We start from the raw sequence: 20680 nt of genomic DNA on the forward strand, positions 1-20680 counted from the left end.
ATCTAGCAAGGATGTTAACATTCAACACCACATATGTATGATCTAGAAACACCCATTAAGTAACCTCCCAATCTCATTACCTAGTGGAACGCCTCCCACTAGGTTATAAAGTCCGCAACAGTTGTTTGTTCCCTTTGCTTATTTCCTCAGCACAGTTATTAGAAGCTGCCAGAGTATCGTAAACAATTATGTAAAAGGAACGCAAAACAAAAATTATGCATGAAAATGTTAATCATTCTACTGAATAGTTATTTCAAAATACAAACAGATTTTGTGCCTTATGTGTGTTGTGCATTGGGATTATTTCAGACTGGCTTTAATGCGAGACCTGATAAATTAAGTTTCAGTTTTTAAATGTTCCTTCAAGGCTCTGAAGTATCAATACTGCCACATAGTAACTGAACATGAGACTGGTAATGCAGACGCTTGGATATCATGAAGTCTAGTCCTGTGATTCACAGTATTTGTCTGTTCCTTATGTGTGGTGTAATGAAGACATGTTTAAAACTGTAGTACTTTATTCAGTACGAAAATAACAGTTTAAAATTGGAACATTTTTGCACAGGTAACAAATGCTGCTCTTCAAAAGGCCACTCATTGTTCTTTCTAACTGTAGAGCATAAAATTTAGCTTCCAAGTGCTAGGTAACCTTTGGAAAATGGGCTTGAAGCAAGAACATGTGGCACATAGAGTCTATATATTAATGGTGGCTGCAACGCTCAGAAGCACATAACTGCCCTGCTATCCAGGCTCTTTGTGTAAAAGTGCAACTCTCCATGCTACTTGTCCATTTGTACCATCATGGTACATACGAATAGCCAAGTAGTTGCATTCTTGACAGAAAGCTAGTGTCTGTAAGTAAGCAGAGGAAGTTCTGTTTGCAACTAGACTTGGAGTGCCAGCAGGCTCTTTCTTCACGTATGTGTTTAGCCACTCTGGAATGTACAAATCCCTATTCTTAACCAGCAAAGCATTTAAACAGACATGCAGTGAGCCTCACTGCCTTTCCAATTTGACACTTCTGCAGATGTGGGATGGCCTTTGTTCCCCTCTAGTGTTTTGGCATCATCCCAGCCATTTTGACTGAGGTATGGGACTGTTCCAGATGGATCTTTACATGTGGCGGGTGTTGCCAAAGTTGATGCCACTTTGTGTGGCACCCTTGTTGGATCCATACTGCAGACTGATAACATTCTGGCCAGCCTTCAGCTGCTCCTCGCTGAAGTTGCGAACATTTGCTTCTGCCTCTTTAGGTCCCATGCCTTTGACACCAAACTTGGGAGCCTGCAAGCAACGGATGAGAACACAGCTTAAATCTTAGAAAAAAGAAAGGCAAGTTAACTTTCCTGGATATGGCAGAGCATAAATTATCTCTAAATTACAGGAACACTTGCTGACATACATGGCTTTCGTCACAATTAACAATCATTTTAGGGTACATAAAAGAAAGGTCACTTATGAAGCACAAGAAAGTAAAACCGCAAAGCAACGATGCCTATGCAAAAGCATCGAAACAAAATTTTGCAAAATTTGAAACTGCAATACAACATTATAGTGCCAAGGAATGTTAGGAACCTATATCCCAAGTACCAAATTTTAGAACGGAATTGCTGTCATGATAAGCACAGACACCTAAGAGAGAATGTGAATGGTTCAAGAAGAGGAAGCAAATGATTGTTGCAAGATAATCAACATTTTTTCATTTACTAGCTCTATAACTTGTAACATACATGATATAGCTCATCCAGTTATTTCTCATGCCTGCTGCCAAAGGTGAGCTGAAATCATGCACACTCAATTTTACCCATGAGACAAGAGCAGAGTATGCTAATTTAATTGGGCATGTTTTTAAACATGCATAGAATTAAAAAAAGACAATTATTGACATATATTGTTTCATGCTGATGACAATGCAAATGGCATCAGCAAAAACTAGTGTTTTCGGTAGGAGCAACTATGTGCCAACAAAGCTTAAAATACAAGCGATCTGAGACTTTTTTCAAAAGTGAGAGATAAATAATTTCTTGTCTGTTTACTACTCCTGCGTGGAGCCACTGTCCCCAGAATTGTACAAAATAATGCATAAAGCAGTTGGGACACCCTGTATAATCTTGAGACTAGTGTGAACATGCCAGTTGTTTCCAACTGTCTTGCACCAAAATTTGAAAGTATGCAAATGCTACATAGCTGGATAGGACCAAGGTAATCTTGTTTGCTGTCACTTGGAGAAACATTATTTCTTGCATTCCATCTAATTGCGTAAATAGCCTTAATTAATCAACTTCTCAAATATTATAATTAGATGAAGTGTCAATGAGAAAATTACAGAGCAACACGAAAAACTCCTGATACAGCTCTCTGTTGCTCAATACATGCTACTTAAAAGTTTTCCCTAGCGTGAAAGAAGCCCGCGAATAGACAAAATTGCGGCACGACTAGTTGCTCGAGGCACTTTGGGTGTATTCACGGGCTTCTTTCATGCTCTGGAAAAGAGATTTATGAGCAACAGAAAGCTGCATACTACTAATACTAATAATACTACTAATACTAATACTAATAATAATACTAATGATGTCATTAGATGGTATGCAAAAAGTAATCTGAGTATCTCCAAGTGACAGCAAGCAACATTACCTTGGTTCTGTCCAGCTATGTGGCATTTGCACATTTTTTAATCTTGGTGCATGATAGTTGGACTAACTCTTCACCTATTATACAGGGTGTCCCAATGTAAGAAAGCATTAGGTCAGTGATGAAAAAAACTTGTTATAGCAATGACCATTTACAGAAGAATTGCATTGAGGAAACAGACAAGTAGCACCCAAGCGTAGAAGTGCAAAATGTAAGTGGGATGGAAACAATACTCTAACTTTCCTGCACACTTCAGGTGCTTTTTCTAAATGTTCCCAATGGGTTTATTCTCCCTTATGCATTCATGTCCTCAGGTCTTATCTTTGTGCTGTTCTCCCTAATGGGCAGAGACATTCTCGAGATGCTCCGGTACTGCTATTATGTCTCGCTTTTAGCCACTGCTCCGCGACTTAAGCAAGAAGCATACCTCATCAAGTTTCTTTTTTATGAAATTGAGTTAAATAAAATGAAACCTAACTTGTACCTTGTAAAAATAAACCTAACTTAATAATAAAATAATAATAAAATTAAACCTAACTTGTAATTGTACCTTGCATAAATTTGTAATAACCATCAATGTATTTTGTATCAAGCTCATTGGTTTGATACTTGAGAGAGCAGGGCTCTCTGAAGAGTGGGTGCATTGCCTTAGAGTGAACATTTTCTGTGGCGTGCTTGCTGCTTTACCACAAACCTTTAAATGCATTATGAACAGTATACAGTGTTTGCCTAACTTTGAATTACTTGAACCACAGGTTGCTGCATATGAATGAGGTGATTGCAAGAGGGCAGTGAAGAAGCATGGAGAAAATTTTGAGACCACTGCCTTGTGCACTTTGCACATCAACGACTCCATTGCAGCTGAAATATGCACCTTTGTAGCTCATGTGAAAAAAACATATGGAAAATGTTGGTCGCAGGTACTAGCTATGCCACTAGTGGCTGGCAATAAACCACTTCAGAGCATTCATGTCGGAAGTTGTCGGTATGAGAAAAGGAGGGGAGGGGGGGTTCTTTTGGCTGCAAAGAATGGCACGGGTGTCAAACACAGTAAGTCAAAGCACAAAGCTAGAGAACCCACCTTCCTGGCCAGTGACTGCAGGCAGATGGAGACCGAGAGCAGGTTCTGCTTCTCCCAGAGGTCAACGGTCTGGAAGGTCTCCTGGGCAGGAACACCCATCTGCCGTGCATGCTCCAGAAACAGGTTGATGTTCTCCATACATTTAAAAGCCATCTTGCTCTGATTGATCTTCTTCTCCGGGATGCTGCCCGCCTTGATCGAGTTTACTAGGCTGCACAAAAGTGAACTCATTTGTCAGCAACCTCTGGTGTGGCTCAAGACAGTGAAACTTGACGGACTACTCATTTATATTGCGTGTCACCTTGTATCTCAAGCTTAGCCACTGTCCTTGGTTTGTCATCATCCCTGATCTACATTTTTCAACTTTGTTGTCGAATAATACACAGCACTTTGTTTGAACAAGCTGACAATCAATATTTAGGGTCTCTTCTGCGTAATCAAAAGTTTATTGCTAATAATGCTCAATTGTGAAATGGTTGTATGAAAACGAGATGGAACTTCAATTTTCTTTTGCAAACAATCACAAGTTTATATTATCTAATGCTGGAAAGAGCAAATATGAGCATAATACTGACTGCACATCAGCATGAGGAAGAAACCGAAAACAGGTGTAGCTCCATCTATAAGGAATTGATTCTATAAAGGCATTTGGTCATAATGGTGTACACATTCACAAGTGATGGATTATTTGTATGTTAATATATACCTGTACATGCTTTTGATTAAAATTCTGAAAGAGAGGGCTATGAATTATCAACCATGCGGGGTTCTCTAACATGCGCCTAATAGTTAGTACACAAGCGCATCTAAATTTTGCACACATTGGAATGTGGCCATCACAGTCAGGAACTGAACTGGCAAAGAGCGTAGGTTAGGGCGTGTTGGTATTCCATAACTGAGGTTTTTTAGCGCACGAAAAGGGACGCGAGACAGTGGCAAGACGCGGACACAGCGCTGTGTCCGCGTCTTGCCACTGTCTCGGATACCTTTTCGTGCGCTAAAAAACCTCAGTTATGAACTGACAACCTTGTGCTCAGAAGCTGAATGCCAGAGCCAAGTAACATTTAAAAAAAGAAAAAGAAGGTCTTGTCAAATTACGATATACTTTGGTCATTTTCCTATAAAATGCAAGTCTTTGAAAATGAGGCAATGTGAGCATGGCTGCACTATTGTTCCATGTGTTTCACACATGTGCTTTGTAATTTTGTGGCATGTCATCTTTGGGGAACACTGACTGCACTTCATAGCACACAGGAATACTCACAAACTCGCAACATACAAAAGTACTTATGCACCTCTATGCAATAAGTTGAAAACATTGAATTTATCAAACAGTATGTTAAATGCATAATCGTGTGTTTGTCTACCCTTCGCGCATCTTTGTCAACGTTAGAACGTAACACCTGCATTGTTACAACCATTGAGTTAGTATTAGCTCTGTGGTTGCAACACCTCCATAGTTGAACTATTGAATATGATGCCATTTCTCGTGTTAACAGGTCTGTATGCTATGCAGATACTAGAGCCAACTCTTATGGCATTATATCATTATTTATGGTTTGATTGCACAGAATGAAGATGCACTCACTAGCACTGCATTTTGCCGGTCAAAGGGTTCACTTGGACTTTCTGCAGCTCAAGTAATGTTTTATGTAGGCATGTTTTACTCCTAGTTCTGCACTGTGCAACTGTAGCAGTGGATCAGGAATTCACAGACAAATGTACATAATTCAGGAAGTCGAACGAAAATTATGCCGGTTCGGTTCCGATTCAGTGCACTCCGATTTCATTCCAGTTTGGAGAAATGAAATTTAATAAGTTTGCAAACCAATTCGGCAGAGTAAACCTTATTCTGCCCTACGACGACGTGCTGCTCAGTGCTATCAACTTGTATGCATAGCGCATGTGCAGACGTTATCAGGAGGTGGAAGAAATGGGCTGCCTGGCACATGAGACAGAAATTATGTCTTCTTTTATGTGAATATGAATGACCTTTAATGTTATACAGCTACAGCACCCACACACAAAGACTGTCACCTTAGGCAATGTCGTCGCAAGAGTGCAATACGCATTGCATTGTCTCGAAACACAGTTGCTCTTTTCAGTGTTTCCTTTTATTTTCCAGTCTACCGAGTACGGGAAAAATGGAACATTATAGGGCTTTTTGAATAGCAAAATTTTCTAATCAAGTACGAGGATGCAGCATAGATCCGGGCATTAACATGCCAACAATGCAAGCACTTGCTGCTTGGATAAACTTTTCATTGTGTAGCCATCGCCATGATTTTAGCAATAGCCTTTTAAAAATTGAGCTACTGGAAAGCAGCTTTGACAAGAGTGAGTAACGTTTCTCTTTGCAAAGTGCAGTTAATGAATAGAGTGTACAGATATGGAGAAGCTTTTTTTTGTGCATATAAAAGGCAGACCTGTAACAGACAAAGACAGTGAGAGTGCCTGTGTATGCATAGGGTGGGCTTAGCTTGCACGCCTTGCCAGCAGCATAGCCACTTAATATTTTTGCTTCAAGTAGTTGCTACTGGACTGGTGGTGAGTAAACTGTGGCAAGCGACACAGGGCCGATTCACATTGTATTACCTAATTTATTACTACAAACTTCTAGTCTGTAGCAAAGAAAGAAGCCAGCAAGTGTATTTTCCTCAGTATATAGTTCTTTTTGAAATAAAATGACGTGAAGACATTCATGCTTCAGAACGATGAACGAGGACAGTTTGTGCTAAATGATGTGGCGATCTTTGCACAATTTCATGTGGCACAGAGCCTTGCACTGACAGACTGAACGCTGACAAAATTGTCCAAATCATGCACATTGTGTCCCGGGATTGATTTTTAGAAATCAAAGAGCGTGCTGTACTCTGGTTGGAGGCACCAAACATGCGTTGAACCATGGCATGCAACAAAAGCAAATTTCCTGCACCCTTTGGAGTCGTCACTGCGCACTTGGAAGATGCCAGTGTCCATTAGCGACCACAGTGTTATTGTTGCCAGGAGCCGAGCTGATGAACTGGTTGGTTTTTCCATTTTCCATTCTTGAGGTCACCATATTTTTTGCTCTCTGTATGTCCCGGTGTGTGTGTTTTACTGTATCTAGTAATCGCACCGAGATGGCCTAAAGGCCGAAGTGGGAGCTTCAACAGAAGGTGGCCCTGAAATAATTTTTCGTCCGGAGAACACAACTGGCATGACCGAGTTCAGAAGTCCAAGCATCTCTGCCAAGGTGGCCGTATATTCATCAGCACATACCTATTGTTTACTCCCATTGTCACTCATAGCACAACTCGCGAGCCATAATGATGTTTTTGTTGGGTGCATCGACTGAAAAGTAATTACTTCAAAGAAACACTATGTATTTAGCACTCATTTGTATCCTATATGCTTGAACAGTTTCGTGCCAAACCGGTAACTTATTTTTTCTGGTTCGATTCAGTTTTAGTTCGGACCAGAATTCCAGTTTGGGTAAGGTTTTTGGCTCATTTTCAGTTTGACACCCTGGTACACATGTCTCCACTCAAGGTTTGTGTTGTACGACATGTCCTGTGGCAACTATTGATATCCTGCACAAGCAAGCAGCTGCATATGTAGTAATTTGCTAAGCCAAACAATTGTTTTTTTCAGGCTGGTTTAAAAGCACCATCTACTAGTCCAGAAGGTAACAATAAGCCTTTCAAGGTAACCAACTACCACTTTAAAACTGATGGTAGCGCTAAAAGGACGGACACAAGATGAAAAGACGACACGACGACGAGGAAACGCGACGAGGAAACACGACGACGAGGAAACAACAGCTTTCCTTGGCAGCTCTTGTATAGTTCACTTTGCTGCGCACAATGGGCAAGGTGAATAAGCAGGTGTGAACCCCTGCTTCTTGGGAGAACTGGCAGCACTGTTTGCTGATAACATGGACTGAATGTGATGACAGTGCTTCATACATACCAGCAAAAGGAAAAGGCACAAGTTTAGAAGCAGTGAAGCGGTGTGCACAAAGTGCCATTGTACGTGGATACCGGCTTTTATATAATATACAGTGCAAGCTTTACAGAATATATACAGCTGACAGAACAACAGTGAGCAACACTGAGAAACAGTCATACAGTGTGTGTCAGGTTCTGTTTGACAGTGCTAGTTCTTGCTTCCTTTATGTAGCATTAAAAAGCTGCGCTTTTTCTGCGAAAAAGAAAAATATAATTGCCATTTTTATTTAAGAAAATCAGTCCTAAGTGCTCACAGCAGAGCGGTATACCACGTGTGGTGCATGCACTGCCATTCGTAGGTCAGCCTCGTTGCAAGCACAAAGTTGTTCCTTACTGGCAGAGGAGAACGCCATCCTTGAGTGTTTCATAGAAGTTATCCATGTCGCCAGAGGTGTTGATGTCCTGACCCGTGACATCCTTTACCCAGGCAAGCAGTTGACCCGCCAGCTCCGGGTCATACTTGGACTGGATCTGCATAATATATGTGCACAAAAGTGAGGTCTTGTACCTCGAAAAATAATAAAAATGCGATGCAGAAGACCAAACACAAAGTACGAGGCCAAATACAAACTTGAAACAACGCGCATTGGCAGCCTTGACTGCGATAGAAAACCGCGCTTCAACTGATCAAGATATTTACTTTCTATGCTTTGGCTGTCGGGGTGAATCTGCATTTGTTGGCCAGGTTTCTCTTCAGTTCAAGTAGCTTTTCCATGAACTAGCTGCACTTTGCAGTTCCACAATAGCATGTATAGTGGGCACTTGGATGGTAAAACTAGCGGCATGATTCTCATTTGCAGCTACATAAAGGAAGTGGCTACAATACACAGTTTAATTCTCTTCAGTTTCACAATTTATTCATGTCACCCCTAAAAGCCCTCACGGGGAGGGTATTACATGGGGGGAGGGGGGGGAATGCTACCATAATAACGCTGTACATATTAGAAAGTGCAACAGTAATACATAGAGCAATAAAAAACAGCAATTAAAACATAAAACATGAAAGCAAAGGATGAACAAAAGAACAATCAAAATATTATTACACATTTCTTTCACAGCAAAGTAAATCTTGGAATATCTTTGTGTAAGTTTCTGAGGCGATGTATAATGGCAAGTTGTTCCACTGAATGATCGTGCGTGGAATGAAAGAGTTGGCATGAGAGGATGCATGGCACTTTACACATCTAACTTTGAAAGAATGATCACGTCATGGAAAGATGACATGGGGTGACTGAAAGAAATTGTGAAGGGATGGATGGTGATAAAGCTTATGGAATAGTGGTAAACGAGGAAGCTTGCGGCGATACGATAGGTCTTCCAGTTTGGCACGTTTTTTTAGTTCCGAGACGCTTGTATAGGATGAGTTTATAACGAGTTGTATAATAATATTTATGGTACATATATTTGCCATGTACAATGGCAACATGTAATGTGTTCTGTCACATTCAAGTGCCTGTATGCATAGGCGTAATTACCTGGGGGAAAGGGTACTTGCTGGTCGGTAAGTTGCTTATTACTGCAGGAGGCACTTATGTTGTACCTTTGCTTTGTAATCAAAATGTGCAGCACGACTAGACAAATAATACAACACATACACACAGTGCTACTTTCAACTACAGATCGGTAGAATGGCAATAAAAACTTACATTCACAGATATTCATTGTAATCAAAGCATACATGTGCAGGGCTATCTCGTGAAATCAAGAAACTGCATTTCTTTTTTCTAATATCATCACAGAAGGCATGCCCATGCACAGAATTGTATTTAGGCTTTAGATGCCTTATCTTGTAATCTATTACTTTGGGCCCAATCCAAGATGAGAGTATTCTCAGAGTGAGACACAGCCACACTCTAGCACTGCATGCATAATGCCCTGAAAGCTTTTTTGTAGCATAATGATGCTCATTCAGCTCTCGACTAATGCGCTCTCTTGCATGACAAGGGCATCGAGTAAACATTTTCAGTCCAATTAATTCACAAATTGCTCAAGTTTCTGCCTAAGACATGTGGTCATCTCTTGTCCGCGTTGACCAACCTGAAGCTATGTCCACTATGCCCTTTCTTTGTATCCTTTTCAGATTTGAACTCGTGCTAGTATCAGAAAAAAAATGCTGTTTCTGAATTTGTCAAGGTAGACCTAGCTGTATGTGCATTGTATATGTTTTGATTACAACGTGGACAAATGTAAGGTTCTGCTATATGAGTACCTATGAAAGTGCATTGTTTATTATTTCCGTCTGGCCGATATACTGCGTACCTGCAAAAATAAAAATCTAGTTGAAAGCAGCTGTATGTATTCTTTTTTCTTAGTCTAGCCGATAAAGAGAGATATACATTTATTGTGCTAGTATAGCTGAGAGGTCGGCCTGGATCAAAGTTCTGACCTGCTATACTGGGCACTGGGAAAGGAGAGTAATCCGAGAGAGAAGAAAGTGCTGATGACGGGGTCGAATACGGTGGTGAATGAACTTGAACAGTGAATACTCTTGAAAGTCTCAAATCTAGGCCATAGAAAGAGGTTGACGAGAGCCTTTAGAATATTGCGCCGATGACAATTGAGTCCCAAACAAGGTTCCAACAAAACTTTTTTTGAGACAAAGGTTGACTGATGAGCTTGAACAAATGATGAGCTTGGACAAATGCCACAGTGCTGTGGAATCCATTGAAACATTATACAATGGCCAGTTCTCTGGGTGAAATCAAAATTCTATCACATCTTGAGTAAGGAGAAAATAAGGTTCTCATTTATAAGGACAGAGTGAATCACTTGTGGCGCTGGTATCACGTCACCAAATACAGTCCAGACATTAGCAGATTCCATCAATATAAAACAGACTGCCTCACGGAGGGCTACAATCTTGACTGCCATTGATGTAGTTTGGTGGTTGAGGCGGAAGCGCTTATCGATTGTCAGATTTGGTATTACAAATACCGCTGTGGAATAGTTGGCGACACAGACCCGTGAGTAGTCTGGCCACTAACATGCACTATAGGGAAGTTCACTTTTGCTTCAATTTCACCCAATCTTGTGCTGCAGGTACACTAATTTCAGGCGCTAGCGTAATGCTAGTGCTGCAATATACAATATATGTTTATAAAGGTGTCCCACGTAACTTGAGAGGATTGGAGATAATTTTTTTCATTCTGCCTAATGAGATAATTAGTCTGAATTAAGAAACTTCGCAAATATTATAATTCGATTAAAAGTGTCAATGAGAAAATTGTAGAGCAACACGAAAAGCTCCTGATACAGCTGTCTATTGCTCAATCATCATCATCATCATTATCATAAGCCTGGTTACGCCCACTGCAGGGCAAAGGCCTCTCCCATACTTCAACTACCCCGGTCATGTACTAATTGTGGCCATGTTGTTCCTGCAAACTTCTTAATCTCATCCACCCATCTAACTTTCTGCCGCCCCCTGCTAACCTTCCCTTGGAATCCAGTCCGTAGCCCTTAATGACCATCGGTTATCTTACCTCCTCATTACATGTCCTGCCCATGCCAATTTCTTTTTCTTGATTTCAACTAAGATGTCATTAACTAGCGTTTGTTCCCTCACCCAATCTGCTCTTTTCTTATCCCTTAACGTTACACCTATCATTCTTCTTTCCATAGCTCGTTGCGTCGTCCTCAATTTAAGTAGAACCCTTTTCGTAAGCCTCCAGGTTTTTGCCCCATACGCGAGTACTGGTAAGACACAGCTGTTATACTTTTCTCTTGAGGGATAATGGCAACCTGCTGTTCATGATCTGAGAATGCCTGCCAAACGCACCCCAGCCCATTCTTATTCTGATTATTTCCGTCTCATGATCCGGATCCGCGGTCACTACCTGTCCTAAGTAGATGTATTCCCTTACCACGTCTAATGCCTCGCTACCTATCGTAAACTTCTGTTCTCTTCCGAGACTGTTAAACATTACTTTAGTTTTCTGCAGATTAATTTTTAGACCCACCCTTCTGCTTTGCCTCTCCAGGTCAGCGAGCATGCATTGCAGTTGGTCCCCTGAGTTACTAAGCAAGGCAAGATTATCAGCGAATCTCAAGTTACTAAGGCATTCTCCATTAACTCTTATCCCCAATTCTTCCCAATCCAGGTCTCTGAATACCTCCTGTAAACACGCTGTGAATAGCATTGGAGAGATCGTATCTCCCTGCCTGACGCCTTTCTTTACTGGGATTTTGTTGCTTTCTTTATGGAGGACTACGGTGGCTGGGGAGCCGCTATAGATATCTTTCAGTATTTGTACATATGGCTCGTCTACACCCCGATTCCGCAATGCCTCCATGACTGCTGAGGTTTCGACTGAATCAAACGCTTTCTCGTAATCAATGAAAGCTATATATACTATATAGCTATATATGTTGCTCAATACTTGCTACTTATATACTAGTGCTTTTCCGAGCGTGAACGAAGCCCACAAACACATGCAATATTGCCATGCAACTGGCTGCTCGGGGCACTTTGTATGTAGACTGTGTCCCCAAAGCAATCTGCTTTGGGCACGGCGGTAGGTCGGCCAAGCAGAAGGGCGAGCCTCGGAGACCAGAACGGCCTCCAAGCGCAAATGCAGAAGGCGCTTGGAACGGTGAAGCCACAGTAACGTCAACATAATTTCGGCGCTGATGTGGCTGGCTAGTGGTGGCATGTGGCATTCTAGAACACTTTAGTGGTGGCCTGTGTTGTGGCATCATGCAAGTGAGGATTCGCGTCATGTCAAAGTTCGGACAAAAACCAGGTGCTCAGCATAAAAGAAAAATTGGACATCATTCGTGCTATCGAACGTGGCACAAAGTCGGCGCTGGCACGTGAGCGGGATCTATCTTTGACTACGGTGTGTGGTATTTGGAATGCAAAGGAGAAGATGCTCGACAGTGCTGCTGGGACAACAAAAAGGTGCCGGCTACGAGGTTCAACTTTTCAACGTTCGACTTTTCGCCATCGTTGCCTCTGTTATTGCTGAAGTGTCGCCTAACGACAGTGACGAGGACGACACAGAATGTGACAGCACGGGCGATTCAGGCCAGACAGTGGCAGAAGCTGCAAGTCATGCCAGCCTCATGCGGGTGTTTGTTGAGAAGAGGTGGCTGGCGGAAAAGCTGGCTTGCAGCTTAAGGGAGTTTGAGGCCGCTGTTGTCGCTGCTGGGCCACCGTGGTATCAAACGAAAATAACAGAATTTTGTCGCTCGAAATGAATAAATATTGCATGTTTTTTGCCCTTTCATTGTATTCTCTCTGAGTTCAGTTTTTAACAGGTAAGTGGGCAATCTCACGCTATTTTGGTTAAGCAGTACAACCATAAAAAATACAGGGTCCCGAATATTTTGCTGCGAGAGTTTTAAAAAAAATCTTGCGCTCACCGCTGCACTGTCCTTGCTCAAATTTTGCAGAACGATCACATTCTGGCATCGACTTCGTTGAGTATAACACTTCACACAGTTAATTTCCTGGTTTTTAAGAAAAAGAATGCTAATTTTCCTGTGCTTGTGGTTATGCGAGCTGCTGCTACGACGGCGCAAGCGTAAACTTGTGTCACCACCTTTCGTCATCTGCAGTAAGCAGGGAGGGCAGTCGTGTGTTTCTCGCAGCTGACGGCAAGCGGCGACACAAGTTTATGCTTGCGACGTCGCGACAGCAGCTCTCATTACCATAAACACAGGCAAATTTGCATTTTTTTCCTTAAAAACCAGGCAATTAACTGTTCGAAGTGTTATACTAAACGAGGTCGACACCAAAATAGGATCGTTCTGCAAAATTTGAGCAAGAACAGAGCAGCGGTGAGCACAAAATCTTTTTAAGAACGTGCGCAGCTAAGTATTCAGGGCCCTGTACTTTTTCCCAGCTCTAGCCAACTACAGTTTAACGAGGTTTCACTGTAGTAAGCGAATATTTACAGTGGGGCCTTCTACTCCAGTCACTGCTGCGTATGGCATGGCCACATGAGCCCTGTCTTGAATACAATCTGCGATGCGGACAGTGTAGCCGTCTGCGCACTGAGGGCCGATAGTGTCGTGTGAACTAAAGCAGCCACACCCTTGCACTTCACGCGTGTTCACAAAGTGAAACGTCACTAACTTTTTCTTTTGTATTCACCTTGTGCTTTGTTGTATGTACAGTATGCAAATTTTTTTTATTCTTCTTTTTCGTACTTATATTCCCCTGCAGTATGCTTTTTTTTATGTATGCGTGAGCCACCACTCAGATATTTGGTTGTTCCTAGGCACTGTAAATGATTCATTGACTGATTATTATTTTTCTTTTTTGCACTGGGTCCATGGGGAATGCTCATTCATTGTTCAACATATCCGCAAATTCGTCTTAGCGGGAGTCTGTTGTATTTTTACTGTGCGGTATTTAAGAATGCAATGCTTAATTGCAGTGCGTAAACCCCGGCAGCACGTCTTTTATTGACATATGCTTCACCATTACGTAGTGTGCCGCCTATGCTCCTTGCCCTGTGTAAACAAACGTGTATTAATTAGTAAGCCTTCTGGCTTGGTCGTTTCCCAAAGGCGGAGCCGGCACAGCTCGGCGTCGTGAACTCAGCCGCCAAGCGCGACCGGCTGCTGAGCACCGACGCATTGCCTCCCGACATCGACTTGGGTGCGCCGCGGCGACGTTTCCTTATAAGGCGTAGATACGCGGGCCCCTCTCGCCGATGGCGTCGGACACGCAATCCAGCCAAGAATGCTGCCAATACGAGAGAGGATGCGCGCCCGCTGCGCCTGTTTTCGTTTCCTCCCTCCCGCCAAGATTAAAGGCACGGAAAAAAAAAAAATGTGTGCAGAGACGGGCGCGTGGGGGTTGCCGAGGGCTGGTTGGGCGGGTATTTCGCTGTGGTCTGCTTTTCCTTATAGTTCGCTCGGTAGTGCGTCGTTTCCCGCGCGGCTAGCGCCGTACCCGTGTCTGCCCCTCTGGCAGCATTGCAGAGCAAATGCGCACGCATTGTAATCCGGTTATCGTGGGATTCCCCATTGTGTGGGGCGATACTGTTTGGCGAAGTTGCGTCTGGTGTTTGCAACAATTATCTCTCTCTTGATGCTCGTCCGTCGTATCGGCGGCTTCGATGACGATCGAGGGGAGGGAAATGATGCCAGTACAGATAACGGTACAGATAGCGCTGGTTCGACCATCTCCTCCTCCATAATACTCCTTATGACTCCCGTGTTACCGATCGCGATGAAGTGGATTAATTGCTCGTAATGAATCAACAAGCCCAATTGGGCACCTTTGTGTCGTAATTGCTCCACGTACTGGAGCCCGGAAAGACATTCAGGAGAAATCAATTGTGCGAGACCACACAATTCAATGCTTAACATTCGACACTTAAGGCGCACGGGCGTCTTTGCACTTCGCGCTCATAAAAATGCGGCCATCGCAGTCGGGAATTGAACCTGCGACCTCGTGCGTAAAAATAATGCTAATCTCAAGACACACCGTGAGCAACTGACGACATATATCTGTCGAGGGACACTGTCAGTTCTTTTTAATGCGTAGCATGAGGAGTCTCAATGCGGGGAAAAAAGTGTGTTTCTATGCGTGGGCATATAGGGTGTCCCACAAAACTTGAGCGAAGAATTTAAAAATGAAAGGCGCGTCGGAAGCGAATTGAACCGAACGCATACTATTCGTAACTCGGACAATTTTTTTTGTTTTCCCCATAACTTAAGTTTAATTACCCACCTTTTTAATTATTGACTGAGGACCCCAAGTATGAGAGGCAGATTTGTAGAGCACCTTCATAAACCACTGATCGAGTTGTTTCCTATGCGATACGTCTCGCGTAGTGCTTTTTCCGGGTTTTTTTCCGGGTTGCAAAGAAAGCCCGCGAAATATGAAAAAAGCCACGTGACGGAGCGCTTGCGCAGTGGTATCGTGCGTAAGCGGCCGATTTCAATGATGTCGTTTGATTGATTGATTGAAACTTTTATTAGAAGGGATGGCCTGTGGCCTAAGATAGAGGTAAGGGATCAGGTGAAAGGAAGGATGCCTGCCTCCTTCGCAAAGGACAGCAAAGCGTTAATTCTTCTGGTGGCATCTGCTTACGGTGCGACTCAGTCTTCGTACGATGCCACCTTTAGAGGTAGGGTGTGCTTGTCCCTGAGGGTGGCTGTGGCAGGACAGGACCAGACGTTGATCGCCGGGCAGTTGGGGCATTCCACTCGTGTTCCTCTCCACTTGCTCAGAACATCCGGTGTAATAGATGCCTTAGCTCTTGCTTTGTGGATGAGAACCTGGGCTGTTCTGGGAGGGCAAGTGGGAATGGGAGGAAGGATGCTAGGAATGGACTCCCGTAGGAAAGCCTTCCTCTCGTGCTTCAACCGGGCAATCTGGTGATCTGGCACAACGTTCTCGTCTGCGAAGCAGCTCCTTAAGTAAGTGGTCCTGATCCCTTTTGACTCAGGGCAGGCGTTTGTCAACGCCACAGGAGATGTTCAGAGTACAAGAAGTAAAGAAAGTAAGGAGAGAAAGAACATAAAACACAGTTTTGTCACAGTCTGCGAGTCCGTCTGGTTGGTCCGGTTTGTTGTATTCTAGGCTCCAGACACCTCGGATTTCACCAAAGCCGCGACAATCCAATCCGCCAGCCATACCGGTTCAAGTCAGCGCGTCCCAGCTGCGTCGCTGCCTGGTCGGCCGTCTCTGTATTAGGAGCTCGTGTCACTCGTGTAGCTGAGGAGGTCGGCATCAGCGGCCACTCGCTGTGGCTGGGCGGCTCTGGCCGGGCGATATCTGTCTGGGGGTTTCCTTCAGCTATTCGGCTCGCCTGCCCAGTCGTTCACACTGTTCTGGCCGGATCATCGTACTCTCGGCATGTGCAGTTCGGTCCTCCTCGGTGAGACCAGTCAGCGCCAGGCTCTCAGCCAGGGGGCACGATCGGGGAACTGCGGGAAGTGTCGGACATTGTTGTAGCACGTGAAGGGTTTCTTCTGGTGCACCGCACAAGCGGCACGTCGGATCCATGCCGAATAGTTCGTGGCGGCGGTGGTTTGTGAGGAGAGCGCCAGTGCGGGCTTGAAACAGCAGGGCGCTGCCTCTATCTCCGCGGTAGTCTGGTGACGGGCACGGTTCCGGCTTGTGGTGATAATATAGTGCCAGGCTTTGCTTTTTTGCCACTGTCGTGCGCCAAATCGTTTTTTCAGCATCATTGATTTCCTTGACTGCATTGCGCCAATCTGCCTCTGTCTTAGTGTCGTGGTGTTTTGAATTTTCGCTGTATTTCGCGTCTATAGGGACGTATTTCCGAATCCAAGCCGTCCTGATGTTTTTGTATCTTAGGTGTATGTGCATTCTGCGACTGTAATTTGTGTTTGCCATGAATTTGAGTCTGCCGGCATATTGTAATTTGGACCTCGCCTCCTTTGCCTCGTACGAGGACCAGCTCCATTTCACCGCTTACTGCTGCATTTGCAGTGGCTATGTTGCCCCCTAGCAGCCAACGGCCTAGTTCTGTTTGGTGACGCTCCAGGCATATTATGGTTTCACTGGAGTAGGCCAGCACATCGTCTGCGTATGTTGTCGCTGGTACTGCTACTCCCTTCCACAGTGTGCGTCCGACAGTGTATGGGTTGTATGAATGTCTGGCCAAGTGCCAGATGCGGCCTTTGAGGCGATTAGATTTTTTTACTAGTGCTTTTTGATGCCGATCCAGAAAGTTTGGTTGGTCACTGAGAGTTGCGCCGAGGTATTTGTATGCCGATGTTTTTTTTTGACGAGGTTCCCTTGGAGGGTGAATTCATTGTTAGTGTTGCTTGTATTTATCCCCATCCACTGTGTTTTCTCAGAAACCTTAGCTGGTCGGTTCCGGTGACTTGGGAGCAGATGTCGAGCTGGTGTTGGAGGTCAGCTGCCGATTCTGCTAGCAGCACAATATCGTCCGCGAATGCCAGACATGAAATTTTGGTGTATTCTTCTTGTTTGTCGGTTGTTATCGTGGACAGGCGGAGACCTGGCCCTTCATTGTCTAATGTTTGGAGTAGTTGTGTGATGTATATGCTGAATAATGTTGGGGACAACAAGCATCCTTGTTTTAGTCCTATCTTTTGCTCGATTTTCTTCGACCTTAGTTCTTGTAGTGTGTACACTGCTGTGCAATCCGTGTATAGGTTCTTGAGCAGGTCTATGCTTTTACAATCTAGTCCATTGCTCAGTAGTTTTTGCCAAAGCCTCGAGGGGGAACACCGTCATAGGCTCTTTCCATATCAAGGAAAGCCAGATATAGCGTTGATTTTTCCTTATGTTTCACTTCCATAGCCTGGGTGAGAGCGAATATATGGTCACTTGTCCTGCGGTTTAGTCTGAAGCCGTTTTGAGACTGAATATGCTATTTGAATCACAGAACTTTTGTAGTCTTCTGTTGAGGATTGCGCTGAACAGTTTTTGTACGTTGCTCAGTATAGATATCGGGCGATATGAATTTAGTTGTTCAATTGGTTTTCCTTTGCCCTTCCTACTGCTGCCGGCAGGCGGCGACACAAGTCTGTGCCAGGGCCGGATTTTCAGACGCCATTTTTCCCATAGGCGAAAACAGTTTCATTTTTGTCTTAAAAAGGCGACTAATCGTGCCAAGTGCTATACTAACGAAGTCGACAACAAAATGCGATCGTTCTGCAAAATTTGAGCAAGAACAGTGCAGCTGTGAGTGTACAATCTTTTTTTGAACACGCGCAATCATATATTCAGGACCCTGTACACACACACACACACACACACACACAGCCGACGGTCCGGAGCAGACCACCGTCAGTTGTGCTTCGCTTCTCGAAGAGGCAGGACGTTTTCCGAGTGAGCTCGTGAACATTTGTAATGTGGTGAACGCGGTTTAAATCATGGATCCAGCTGTGCGACGTAATGCATGCTAACGCATTTCACTGGCATGCAGCCGCTAAATATCTACTGAATTTTCCGTTTTTGACGGAGTCCGCAATATATCGTAGACTTGTCCGTGTGTGTGTGTGTGTATATATATATATATATTTATATATATATATATATACCGTGCACACTATCATCTGACAGCGTTACGTATCCTCTGGTGCCCCTGCTGTGTGCATGTATAGCCGCCTTTTAACATCTCTGACGGTTTAACCTTTAACAAATGCGAGCCGTTTGGAAAGAACATCAGATATCTGGAAAGGCAGTGCGTTAAGTTCGCACCTTCAGTGCCCACCAACCATAAATCACCACTGCATGGATGAGAATGTCCAAAGTCAATTCCCAGAAATTTGTCAAGCGGTGTTGCATTTGGAGACGATCCCACCGCTGTCAACCAGTTGTAGGAGTTGAGGAGGACTTTGAGATGAAAACTAGAGGTTTATTTACATTATTTACAGTGAGTAACAAGAAATTAACAGTCATAAAAGTCATTACGGGCCGGCAGCAACTCGGACGCTGCGGCCCGTGGCAAGAAGCTCGAAAGAGATTAATCAAGGAATGCTCCCTTGCTGCTCCCGGTCTCTGGCTTTTAAGCCCTTCGGTGTCTCGAAGTCACGTCACGTTCGGCCAATCGGCGAGCACGCTCAAGTGACGCCACTTTCGGCCAATCGGCGAGCCCGCTCAGGTGTCGTCATTTTCGGCCAATGGTAGGCGCCCGTGCGATTGTGTCACACCAAGGAGAAGGTCGCTCCTTGGTCCCCAATTGTCCGAGTGCTTACTTCTCTCTGAGGTCTTGCCTTCCCGGTCTGCAACTACCGTGACAAAGGCGGACGGGGGGGATTGCTGCCAGGGCTTCACGGTGCATTACACCCGCCTTGCCTCTTGGACCCACGTTACCTGGAACTGTGCCAGGCTCTCGCTTCACTTTCGGGAAGAGTCAAGCAGTGAATAGTTCCAGATGCGGCGTACGAGGTGGGGGCCGCCAACTTGATTGCACATGCCGCGCCTCGGGAATGTGGTATACGTGCTTCTGCGCTCCTTAAAGGGCCCCTGAAACGGTTCGGACAAATTTTGTAGACGCGTAGGGTACAGCTTAAGTAGGACATTCGCACCACAATTTAAGTGAAGCGTTACGTATTAATGGAGCTACAAGCGATTAGAAGTTACCCTCCTCCCTAGCCATGCTTTTCCTCCTCAACTCCTTCGCCGAGCGAGCGGGACTAAGCTCCGCCTTCACTGGTTCGGGGTCACGATGCGACGTCACATCGTCCACTTCCGGTTGTTTTGGAGCCCGCCCCCGCCCGCGCGAGACCTCTCCGCTAGCCGCTTGGCCGTCGACCCCAAGCGGAGCTATCGAAGCAGCGTGCGTTGCGATCAATCTGTCGTAGCGCCGAACGTGTCTGGTATTCCGGTAACCACAGGCAAGCTGATCATTTCGGCAAATGACCGGAGGCATAAACTCAAGCTGATGAAGGAACTTTAGCGTAGACGTACGTGAGCGGCCTGATCGGTCTGCACGGTCCAGACACTTGTTGGCGCAGCGCTTAACCAGCCAAACAAAGCGCTAATATTGCTCTAACCAAGTGTAAAACATTTTAAACATTTAAACAAAGCAACGTGTTGATGATTACACTCTTGCGAAAAGTACACACCAGCAGCAAAGAAGAATACACTTCGTTGCTGCTACTGTGTATGGTTGAGCTCTGTGCCACCAGGTGGCTGCACCGTGCAGACCATTCTAAAGCCGACCATTCACATTTGCCCTTCTGCTCATCTCATGGCTCATCCCGTTACGGCACAGTCAAGCGGCCAGACCCTGCCCCCTTGCGCTTGCCCTATACCGGACTCGCGAAACGCTATTGCGTTAGTAATCTTCCGGTGTAAAGTAACGGCCACAAACGCGCAAATCCTGGCGCCGATCGGATAGCGGCCGTCCGATGCGCAGCAGCCAGTTCGCTCGTACGCTGCCTTGCAGAGGGACACGATGTCACAGCTTGACATATTGCCAGTCGCTACTTTTGCAGTCCACAAGGCAACAAAGTCGCATAGTGCTCGCGAAAAGACTGAGACCGATTCTGACCGCGGAGCTCTCGTCAAAAT

At 44.6% G+C, this 20680-nt stretch overlaps 1 protein-coding gene across 1 annotated transcript in view; it reads right to left on the reverse strand.

The window, feature by feature from the left end:
• Window positions 1–500: 500 nt before the first annotated feature.
• Window positions 501–20680, reverse strand: part of Chd64 (transgelin calponin-3) — an 81546-nt gene continuing 61366 nt past the window's right edge. Inside the window, exons 2-4 of the mRNA XM_050170373.3 lie at window positions 8036–8172; window positions 3713–3923; window positions 501–1284 (exon numbers count right to left, since the gene is read on the reverse strand). Coding sequence (XP_050026330.1) covers window positions 1114–1284; window positions 3713–3923; window positions 8036–8172 — 519 coding nt within the window. The 3' untranslated portion in view covers window positions 501–1113. The remainder of the gene's footprint in view (window positions 1285–3712; window positions 3924–8035; window positions 8173–20680) is intronic.

Source organism: Dermacentor andersoni, chromosome 6 (genome assembly GCF_023375885.2).
Source record: "Dermacentor andersoni chromosome 6, qqDerAnde1_hic_scaffold, whole genome shotgun sequence".
NCBI classification, from domain to species: Eukaryota; Metazoa; Arthropoda; class Arachnida; order Ixodida; family Ixodidae; genus Dermacentor; species Dermacentor andersoni.